Source organism: Larimichthys crocea, chromosome VIII (assembly GCF_000972845.2).
Source record: "Larimichthys crocea isolate SSNF chromosome VIII, L_crocea_2.0, whole genome shotgun sequence".
In the NCBI taxonomy this organism is placed as follows: Eukaryota; Metazoa; Chordata; class Actinopteri; family Sciaenidae; genus Larimichthys; species Larimichthys crocea.
This window is the reverse complement of record NC_040018.1, coordinates 425201-436708: the sequence shown is the minus strand read 5'-3', so window position 1 is coordinate 436708 and position 11508 is coordinate 425201. Positions and strand designations below refer to the sequence as shown.

General features: G+C 40.9%; 2 protein-coding genes across 2 annotated transcripts; both read left to right on the top strand.

Annotated features, from left to right (window-relative positions):
- Window positions 1–1138: 1138 nt before the first annotated feature.
- Window positions 1139–6934, top strand: obi1 (ORC ubiquitin ligase 1). Its single transcript, XM_010729964.3, has 6 exons — window positions 1139–1326; window positions 1457–1592; window positions 3032–3123; window positions 3459–3671; window positions 4030–4127; window positions 5054–6934. The coding sequence occupies exons 1-6, from the start codon at window positions 1255–1257 to the stop codon at window positions 6408–6410; spliced, it is 1968 nt and encodes a 655-aa protein (XP_010728266.3). The 5' UTR covers window positions 1139–1254; the 3' UTR covers window positions 6411–6934.
- Window positions 6935–7795: 861 nt separating this feature from the next.
- pou4f1 (POU class 4 homeobox 1) lies at window positions 7796–10463 on the top strand. The gene is made up of 2 exons (XM_010729965.3): window positions 7796–8257; window positions 8691–10463. Exons 1-2 carry the CDS (start codon window positions 8135–8137, stop codon window positions 9672–9674), a joined length of 1107 nt encoding a protein of 368 aa, XP_010728267.1. The 5' UTR covers window positions 7796–8134; the 3' UTR covers window positions 9675–10463.
- The last annotated feature ends 1045 nt before the right edge of the window (window positions 10464–11508 follow it).

Sequence of the window (11508 nt, the reverse complement as noted above, 5' to 3'; positions counted from 1 at the left end):
TAAAATACAATACTATAAAAATGTTAGGTAAAAAAGAATAATATAAAATACAAAATATAGGCTATACTAGAATAGAAAATGAAAAATGTGTGTTTTTGTGTATGCGTATTGAGAAGTATTTCTGTATGCTACATAAATAGGATATATTACACTATTTAAAATATTGATAGAGTGACATGTGTACACAGTGATACTGCACAGTGGATGAAAGTGACAAAAAATATCCAGTATGGTTCAGTAGCAAAATACAATATTTGCCTCCCACTGAAGTGGAATAGATGTATAAAGTAGCATACAACAGAGCTAATTAAGTAAATTAAAGCTCAAAACTGTAGTAAGTAAGTACGGCACTTGAAAATGTGTACTTACCACAGCCATTTGTTATGGTTGAGACTCAAAGTTAGAATGGTTAGCTACAGATTTCTCAGTCTGAACTGGCAAACACAATAACATTATTTAAATCTATGAATAAACCAATAAACCAGTTGTGTTCAAATATTTTACTTATTACTAGTTTTTAATTGAGTAAACATGCGTAAATATATCATCAACAATTACTTAGTGCCAAAAGTAAGTAACTCAGATAAGCTAAGACTATAAGAGAGACTTTAAGAGATTTAAAAATCCCACATTTGGAAAATGAATTTGTAACAACAGGCTGTATATACAAGGTGTATGAGAAAATACTCATGAATAAGAAATAAATAGTAACAAATCTAAAAGCTAAACTTATATAATCGCCTCAGGAAAAGTAATTGAGTAATTCAACCCCCATTATAGTGGAGCAAATTGCATACAATGGAGCTAATTGAATTTGGCATGATATTACTCAAACCAAACCTCAGAGTTATTATAGTATTAGGTCGTACAGTACTTGAGTATGTGTACTCACTAACACGGCCTGGGCACTGAGGTGCCCTTGAGCAAGGCACCAACCCTCCCATGCATATCCCTTTGTATGTGTGTGGTTGTGTTTCTGGGTTAAAATACATGTAAATAGTGAAAAAAAAGATTTCAAAGTTGTAGTAGTAAGTGCGGTACTTGAGTATGTGTACTTACCGCAGCCATTTGTCATGGGTGCAAACTTAAAGCGGTTTTGTATTGTTTGCGAATTTCGCGCCTTTTTGGCCGTTTCGACTCCCCGTAGTTCTCAGACTGGGCGCGCGGAGCCTGGGTGGGAAATTTGTATCTCGTGAGGAGGAAGTGTGTGTGTGTTTTCTGTGTGTGTGTGTGCGTCGTGTGTTGCTTTAAAGCATGGCTCTTAACTTTCAGTCATCCACTCTTTCTCTCACTTTACCGATCTCGTGTCAGATATGTCTCGGAAAGGTAAAAAAAAACAAAGATGACGTACTTGCACACGCTTAAACTGCTGCCTAGTAACGTATTGTTATTATTACGAAGTGTTTCCCGGTTTATTTCCAACATAACCTGCCTGTGTTTTGTCTCTCCGCTGCAGGTCAGACAGCCGGTCATTTGTGCCAACCACCACGTGTTCTGCTCGTCCTGCATGGAGATGTGGTTAAAGAAAGCCAGCCAGTGTCCCACCTGCAGAGTCCCCATCACAGCAGACAGCCCCTGCAGAGAAATCATCGGTGAGTAGGTCCACTGCAAAAAAAAAAAAAAAAAAAAAAAAAAACAACAACCGTAAAGTAAGTAAGAGAGGAGAGGTAATGCAAGGCTTCATCTGCCTGCAGCATGGCACCTTTGAGCACATGTTAAATAGTGCAAGCAGCTGTGCATGCTTGTTATCAATTGTTCAGTTTATGACTTATGTGTTGTATGATGAACTTTGAATGAACTATCTCAGGTCAGTGAACCAAGCAGTCTAAAGCCTGTAAACAGAGATGGTGAGGAGTGACGGACAGGTAGTTGTTTTGAAATGTTTTAAGACTTTCTGCAAATAGTTTGTTGTTGATTCAGCTTTTCTGCAGGTACACGAGTGAATCATGTCATTGAAAATCACAGAGACAAGATGCACCGCTGACCGTAACGGATATAATTTTGTTTTCAGACGCGTTCATCTTTTTATTTCTATTTATACACATCAGGTTAATTGTAGTTTAATTTCCACTGTGATATGTTTGGAAGAGATTGATCAAAGACTTTATGGGCAACAGTGTATTTCTGCATGTTTGCTTACATACTTCACATAGTTTTTGTACTTTCATTTAGTTTTCATGGTTTCCTTTCTTCCCCTTTTCCTGGATATTAATGACAAAAGATGAACGTATAGCTCAGACATGGCTCCAAATACTTTGAGTCATCCACTAGAATATTTCATGCAAAAAGCTGAGAGGTAACAGAGCTTTTATTAGTATTATCTTCTGATCCCAGTTTGTGGATACAACTTGAATTTCGATCAGCCAGACCCGATGACTGCACACAGCACCAGAGCCTGACCGACGGGTCATTAGGCTGATCTGATTTGTTTGTGCTGTCCAATATGTGACTATATGAAAACGTTCTTTTTAATCAGGACATGAATCGTAATGTCTAGTTATTTATCATTATTAAATTAACAGTTTCAGTGCACTAATGTCATTTTGGACAATGTTTATTGTTAACCTGTAAAACATCCTGCCTGCATTACATGTCTTTTGTCAAGTGTTTGAGGGATCATAGCAAAAAAAACATATTTTATTATAAATATATATACGTATATCTATTGGAACTTTTTACTCCCTGATATTGGCATGAATATGAGACCCGTTTAGAGCTGATAGAAGGCACTTTTTTTTTACTTTGGACAGAGGCTAGACTTTTTTTGTATGTGCTTCTAGTTTTTGTGCTTAGGTAGGGTAAAAATATCCAGGACCAATTTCAGTGTTGGATGGAGATACAGCTGATATTAATCCTGTCATCTAACTCAGGGGGTTAGACAGCCAGCAAGCATTTTTCCCCAGAATGTGGAATAATGTGATTTTACTTAAGCGAAGGTTACAAGGACAGAAATCTGCAGATGGGAGTCAAAGATGACGTTTTTTTTTTTTGTTAAATCTGTTTATCTGTAACTGTATTCATGTATTTACAGGAGGCACAAATGAGAGTGATCACAGTGACAGCCCTTCCATGAGGAAATGTCTCAGAAAAACAAGAGGGGAGCTGCTTTTAAGGGAGTATGAGGTACGCCATGTATTTTCATGTCTCATAGTTTCGCAGCAGTAGCACGGTCACAGCAGGTTGATGCTCTTGTACTGATGTATCACTAAAAAGACGTACAGTAACCACTGATGCAGATTTTCTTGAATGTTGCACACACACACACACACACAATATCTGTAAGAGCATTTTATTGTTGCTTTTTGGATTATTTGCATTGGAGCTGAAGTATAAATTGTTTGATTCTGAGAGCAATTAATTATTATTTAAGATTACAACACGGTGCCAAAAAGGGGCGACAAAAGTTTTGATAGTAAGTGTGCAAACTTTTCAACACTGTTTCTGTTTCTCTCCAACAGGAGGAAATCGAAGGGCTCATCAGAGAAAATGAAGAGCTGAAAACAAAAAATCAAAGTCTGGAGTCACAACTGAAGACCGCTTTGAATCCCTGCAGCATTAATACAGTGCAAACAGATGACCAGAAAGTTGATCCGGAGGAATGGACAAACAAGCTACGAGCTGCCAGAGATGTTTGCGATAAAGTAAAGCAGGACATGGACAAGCTTAAAGAGGTATAGAACTTATAATACTTCATAAATTGAATGATTTTAATACTACCGTATGTTAATAGTTGAAAGAGAAAAGTGACTTTAGTGAAGTCAGACAGAGCACAGGGTAAAAATGATACTTTCCATATTGATATTCATAATTTTTCATGTAATTCAGGTTAAATAATTGCATTCATATTGAGTTATCAGTTATCTATAACATACTGAATCCCCCGAAAAGAAGAACAGATGCAATTCATGTGAACATTATGACAGTGTTGTTTATATACTGTCTTTCAATAGAACCTCTGATCAAAGATGAGCTCATTGACGCTTCTGTCCAGCATAAACACTAATGTGAACTACAAATGTGTGTCCTCAGGTGAACAAGGCACTACGGTCTCAAAACGAAGAACGTCATCGAATCGTCCAAGAGAATATGAGGTTGAAAGCAGAGGTGGTGAGCAGATCACCTCAGAAGTAAGTGTCTGTCTTACGTTAATGACCAAGTGTAAACCCATCGTGACGTCACTTGCTGGTTGGTAGACAAGCCTTGTATTCGGCATTATGGCTGAGACGAGAGTGTGGAGCTGATGAGTGACAAAATTCTAAAATATATCTGGAAAAATATGCAATAGTGCAACAAAATCTTGATACATTTGATCAACACTGCCTAGTTTGACAGTTTGAGCTGAGTTTCATGAGCTTAGTGACTTGTCAGTGTAAAGGGTAGCCACGCTGTAAAGCATACCCGGCTTTATCGTCTATTTTCCTCTAAATAGAACCAAAATTTACAAATTGAATGTTTTGCTCTGTGGAAGAAAACCTGAAACTAGTGACCAAGACCATAAAATAAAGAGGAAACTGTTTGCTGAGGTTATAAATTAAATGAGAACTATGGTAATCTTTCCATAAAGCTCAATACAATCAGATTCTTTTGTGCAGCCAAGTGTGGTGCCCCTGCTGCTCATTAGAAAGAATGCAGGTTTAAGACACTTTGAGTTGGCTTCACTTCACAGGCCTGGAAGCACGAAGGCACGTAGTTGCATACTGGCAATATTAATTTAGATTTTAGAACTTTAGATTCTTTATTTAACTTGCATTTAATTAGAAAGGAACACACAAATATTTATATGTATTTATACATGCTTTTACGTCACAACTGTTTATGATATAGTTGTACTTGCACATTTTTGGCATTGGGAGCAATGAGGTAATTCAGTTCAGTGTTTGAGGCAGATTCATGAATAAATTGATATTCCAAAACATTTTTTATCTCTTATATTTTACTTTCTTTTCAAATGAGATACTTTACATAAAATAAAATGTCATGTGGTCAAGCACATGTCAAATAATGTCACTATCATACATGAGCAATTTAAAGACATAAAGTTATCTGTTCCCAGGTTTGGTCGTTACACAGTGGCAGCACTGGAAGCTAAAATCCAGCAATACGAGCGTGATGTGGACCACTTGCAGAGGGCTCTGAAGCGCAGTGACCAGTACATTGAAGACCTCGAGTCCCGCATCGGAAAGTCCGAGAAGAAACGTCTTGATGTGCAGGAGGTGTGTGAGAGCAGCAAGGCCGCTTCAGAAGCGTTCACACAGCAACAGAAAATCAACATGATGATGAGAAGCTTGAGTGACAACGAGAGGGGCTCGATCTGCAGCAATCCAGAGGCAGAATGTCGGACATTTTCTAGAAATCACAGTTTGATGTTCATGCCGTCGGCAGATCACAAACCGTTTCAAAAGAATCTGGCTGAAGAGCAGAAAAACGTGGACTTGGAAAGCACCTCCTCTGACTTTTTGCCCACCACTCCATCCTCTGCCTTTCGGTCCCTGACTCTGAGAAGCCCGGGCATCCGGGAGAAGAAAGTTGCATTTAAACCCGTGTCTTATCTCAGGAGGCTTGATTTTGAAGAATTTCCTAGTCCTAGCAAGAGTACCAGCACAGTGGAGAACCAATTCAGCAGCCTTGACACATTCCCTAAAGACCTGCCTCCAAAAACCAACATGGAGCCCTCAAAGTCTGTCTTCTGGGGTGGTTGGCAGAGATCTGAATCCGATGAGCAGTCGTGTCCAGGTCCAAGCACCGAAAGCTCAGTCGAAGGAGCCACATCTACTAAACATGCAGGTGATAATGCTGATAGTTTCCAGATGTCCTGCGAGGCCTCCATGGATGCAGCTTATCTGGACAAAATCACAGAGCTGGACTCCATGATGCTGGATGGTGAGAGTTCCAGTAGCCGGGGATCACAGCTCTCTCTGGCTTCCCTCCCTCTCACAGACTTGGACAACACTATCGTCCCAGAACCACAAACCTGTCCCGACGTCTCAACAAGCCACGTCGGAGAACCTGTGTCACAAAGCGACGAGAAGAACCACCCGCCGTGTGACAACATGGATGACAAAGAGGCTCCAAAAGGCTCTGCGGAGGAAAGTTTTGCTGCACTGGGGTCAAGCATGTTGAGCGGTGCCCACGTCCCTGACTGTGCAGCGCACGGAGGATCCTCTCAGACTGACGAACTGTCTTTTGATTTGCTGTTTGATTCACTAGAAGAGAATAAGGCCGGTCCCTCTGGCCGTCTCAGTCCAGCAAGCCAAGACCACGATCGTGTAAACACTTCGTCCTCCTTCTCCAGCTGCATCGGTAAACCTGTGAACACAACAAGAACACTGAACATCAGCCAGCCGACAAAGAGAAAGTCTCACAGCCCCTTTAACACAAGCAGTCCCACAAAACTTTCAAAGCTCATGTGAAAGTTTTTAAAAAACTGAACCTGTGTTCAATGACATGTAGTCTGTTTTGGTCAGACCACATGGAAGTTATGCTCAGGCGTAACTTATTGTCTGTTACTGATATTGTAAATGAAGACAGGTTTGTCAGTTGTTGTGTAGTCTACTTGTAGATCTCTCTGTGGCAGTTAAATGCGTTCGAGGCGAGTCTTTCCAGTCTGCCTGTGTTGTGTGTGTGTGTGTGTGTGGACAAACACTTCTATACTGTTTTTTGTGGTATTGTGGTGCATCAACTCTGGTGCCGAGGCATACTTGTATGTGTTTGTCATTTCAGTAAAGTCCTCATGGTAATCTTTTTATGTTTACACGCAGGGCTGAAGATAGATGAACATGACTATGGCTATAAAAAGCGATATTTTGAATTAAATATTTGCAATGTAAGCGTGTGTTAAGAAATAAAATAGAAATGCAATGAGAAACAATGTATGAAATGTTTTCTTGTGTGTTTTTGTGTCTTCTTTAGATCACGATTCAGGTAAATCTAAACCACCACAGGCTCATATTTTGTGAATTTTCTACATTGCGATTACATTTATTTACGTTTTTTACATGATGTGTTCCTCTTTTTGTGCTACTCTTCCATTACATGATTAGTAACAGTAACAAATATTAATTAGCTGTCATTTAAAAGGTCGCAAAAGGCATGGCCCATCCACGCAGATTTAAAATCCTGCTGTAGCCTGTAACGACACACATTAGAGACCTCACATGTGCAGTCATTCCGCTGAAGCACAAGGCGCCTTATTTATTATGCAAATTTAACGATATCATGTATATTTCACATACCTCTAATCGCTGCATGAAATTTTAATTGGGTAACCGTTGTGGTTTGAATAAATGAAGTGTTAATTCATTGGGATTAATTAATTTAGGTAAAGACTGTGTACAAGGTTACGCTGGTGTATTAAATCAATTTGTTTAGTGCTCATCTGGCGATGATGGGCTTTAATGATAGGGCGGCGGTCTCATTATTTCTAAGGGTTAAGATGAGAGACAGACCTGCATATTTAAATATGTGGCACCGGTGTAAACAAGAAGTAAAGTCAATAAAACAAATGTATCAATGTCTCCTTTAAACATTTGTAATATTGAGTGCTTGCTCATGTCTTCCCCTGTCTTATTGTCCCTTTAAAGCAACTTTCTGTAATCAGATGTGTAATGATCAGTTTAAAGTGTATGGCTGCTAAAATAAACAGCGTTAAGTCAGTGCTTTTTACGGCCTCTAAGTAAAGAATAAGGCCTAAAGGCACTGGGACCGGGCGCAGATCCGTGGCTGGATGGAGTGAGCCCTTAAAAAAAAAAAAAAAAACGCAAGCGTCTAGTCTCCAGATGTTACTGCCTGCCCTGTGAGCAGTTTTTATCTGTCAGCCTGTTCACTGTTCTGGCAGTTTATGTCTCGCGAGAGCAGCCGAGCACGGGCTTGACGAGATCTGAGGCGCTCAGGTGTAAGAGCCTCTCTCATCCCCAGCAGTGGGAAACAGTAGACAGATAAGTGCGTCTGAGAGACTGCAGGCATCTCTGTGATCTCCGGGCTCAAGGCTGCACTCGGCGCACTACACAGCGAACTACACCGCATCATTACTGGATAGGCAAAGGATCACTGTGTATCTATGACTATTTTCCAGCTCTTGTAGCCGTTTCCCCCCCTTTTTTTTCCCCGTGCACTTTAATTGGAGAAGCTCGCCAAGATGATGTCCATGAACAGCAAACAGCCGCACTTCGCCATGCATCCCTCCTTACCCGAGCACAAGTACACCACCCTGCATTCCAGCTCGGAAGCTATAAGGAGAGCCTGTCTACAAACTCCACAGGTAAATTATTCCCCCCCAAAAAACTTCGACTTTGTCTCTTTTTTTTTTCCGTGCCTAGGCTGCATGTCGCGCTGAACGCTGTCTGTGCGTAATAACACGGGGTGCTCCAAGGCACATTCAGCCAAGACGCGCACTTAATGTTTTTTTCATATTCCACAGCAATCACTCGAAGAGTCTTCTTCTTTTTTTCTGAAAGCATGCTCGCGCAAAGCCCGGCTTTAATGTTTTTGTATTAATTTTTATGACTTGCTGCTTCTGAAGGAATACTCCGGCTGTGTTATGTGTCGCCAAAAAAGTCCCGACTGACAGATACATTTATTTATGTTTTTGTCTTCTTTTTTTCTGACGCCTTTTCTCTTTCTTCTCCCTTTTCTTCTCCACTTCGCACTCATTCATTCTCCCCTCCTCTCCTGTTTAATTTCCGCCCTTGCAGCTGCAGAGTAACATATTTGCCAGTCTGGATGAGACCCTGCTGGCCCGGGCCGAAGCTCTGGCGGCCGTGGACATCGCCGTGTCCCAGGGCAAGACGCACCCGTTCAAGCCCGACGCCACCTACCACACGATGAGCACCGTGCCATGCTCGTCGACGTCCACGGTTCCACTGGCCCACCACCATCATCACCATCACCACCACCATCACCAGAACCTGGAGCCCCCGGACATTATGGACCACATCACCTCGCCGTCCCTCGCCCTCATGTCCAGTGCGCACGACGGGACCGGCGGTGGAGGTGGCGGGGGCGGCGGAGGTGGCGGCGGAGGGCTCATCTCCACCTCCTCCCATCCGCACTCTCACATGCACGGCTTGAGTCACCTCTCCCACCAGGCTATGAGTATGAACTCGCCTCTCACCCATCACGGGCTCTTACCGGGCCATCACGGGGGGAGTCAAGGCGGCCCAGGGCTCACTAACACCGGACTCCCGTCCATCAATGACTCGGACACAGACCCAAGGGAGCTGGAGGCTTTCGCGGAGCGCTTCAAGCAGCGGAGGATCAAGCTTGGGGTGACCCAGGCGGACGTGGGCGGCGCTCTGGCTAATCTCAAAATCCCCGGCGTGGGATCACTGAGCCAAAGTACAATTTGTCGATTCGAGTCGTTAACTCTGTCCCACAACAACATGATTGCGCTCAAACCTATCCTCCAGGCCTGGTTGGAGGAGGCCGAGGGGGCCCAGAGGGAGAAAATGAGCAAACCTGACATTTTCAACGGAGGGGAGAAGAAACGCAAGAGGACCTCGATAGCGGCCCCAGAAAAGAGATCTTTGGAGGCTTACTTCGCCGTACAGCCTCGACCGTCATCCGAGAAAATAGCAGCTATAGCTGAAAAGTTGGACTTGAAAAAAAATGTGGTGCGAGTGTGGTTTTGTAACCAAAGACAAAAGCAGAAGAGGTTGAAATTTTCCGCCACTCACTGATGGGCGAGTCTGTGGAGGTGGTGGGGAAAAAAAACACAAAAAAGAAAAGGAAAAAAAAAAAAAGTTGTGTGACTGAATTTGGGGACCAAGGGACACTTCTAAAGACACCATTTTCAGTCTTTTGTCTCCAGCGATTTTACACGTTGGCGCACAATGGGCTTTAGATACCCATTTTATGAGGCTTCATACTATATCTTGTTTATTTTCACGTTATCGGTGAATGTGAAGTATGCAAATAACAGATTACACAAAATTTCGCTCAGTTGTTTCGAGGGAAAAAAAAAGTTTTAGCGGACGTCGACATTGCCTTTAAAAAAAAAACACGTGAAGAGGTAATTTGCTTGATACTATAGCGAGTTATTTTCTCCGAATAGGCCTATTATTTGAAGTATAGCCATTTACGAATTACCTCATTGATTGTTGAACTGTGTTTTTGGTTTGATTTTTTGTCGTTGTTGGTATAGAATAATTCATGAATCTGTTCATTTATTTATCCGTTTTTTTATTTTTATTTTGGAGGCTGCTATAAAGTCAAATTTAGTTGCAAACTTTTATGGCTTAAAAAAAATAAAATAATGTAGGCCTGCATGAAATCCTGATTCACGGGCGGTAATTTAGCCTCTATAGGCTGTCACATCTAGAGATATATTTATTTTGAATTTGCACAAAAAGACCCTTTAGGTTTATAGGTCGGTTATGTCGAAATGGTTTTGTATATACAGACATCACTGTCACTTACCAGAGGTGAGCTCCTGTGTTTTTTTTGTTTTTTTTTTTTTTGTTATAAATTATAGGGTGTGTGTGTGTGTGTGTGTGTGTGTGTGTATGGACACCATTTGGCATCACAAAGAAGTTTCAAACACATCCAAGAGAGCACGAAGAGCCTTGTCTGCTTCATCGAGGAGAAAAATAAAAGTTTTTCTTTTCTTTTCTTTTCATGTGTCTCGGTTTGCAGTGCAAACACTCTATGCATTGGAAAAAAGAAAAAAAAAAATCACTGCGTATACAGTAGAGCTGTCTACTGATAGACCTTCTTTTGTGGATGGTGTAAGTCACTGTTTAAATGCCTGTTTTCACATTGAGATCCCCACGTTGTTTGTCGTGTTAATTGTTACGGGAGAGAAAAGAGAAAAAAAAACAAAAACACGTTGTGTAAGTAATATTTTACTTTGTGCACAAGTATGTTTACAAAACTGCGGCGACATGTGCATTCATGGAAAAATGTCCCACTGTCTCCTCCTTCCCTCCTCCTCCTCCTCCTCCTCCTCCTCCTCTTTCACAACTTCCTCCACTCTCCTCTGTTGTCCTCTTACTTACTTTCATTGGTACTATTCATCCTGTAAGCCAAATTCAACAGGGAGGTGTGTTCCAGCAATCTTCTAATAAATTGAAGAAAGAAAACAAACTATGTTTTTTTCTGGTTGTGATTGGGCCTGTACTGAGCAGAGTTATTAAGATTTAAATGTAAAAACAAAAAACAACAAAAACAACAACACTGATGTCATGCTTTAACCTGTTATTGTGGCCACAACTCCTTATGATTTAATTTTAAGATGTCACTTTTGATATGATTTCTTTTTTTTATTTGACCATTTTCTCTTGCATTTTGTAACATCGAGATAAAATGTTAATCAAACGAAATAATGTTTGGATGTCTTCAAAGTTTATCCAATTTATTTTGTTATTTTTTTCATATTTTGGAGCATGAGGCTTTGATGCAAATCATATCAAAGTCAAGGACTGTCAGATGAAAATACTGCAGGCCTTCTAAACCTTTAAATACATTTTTGTGCCAATTTAAATATAATAAATATGTAAAAATGTAAAGAAACAT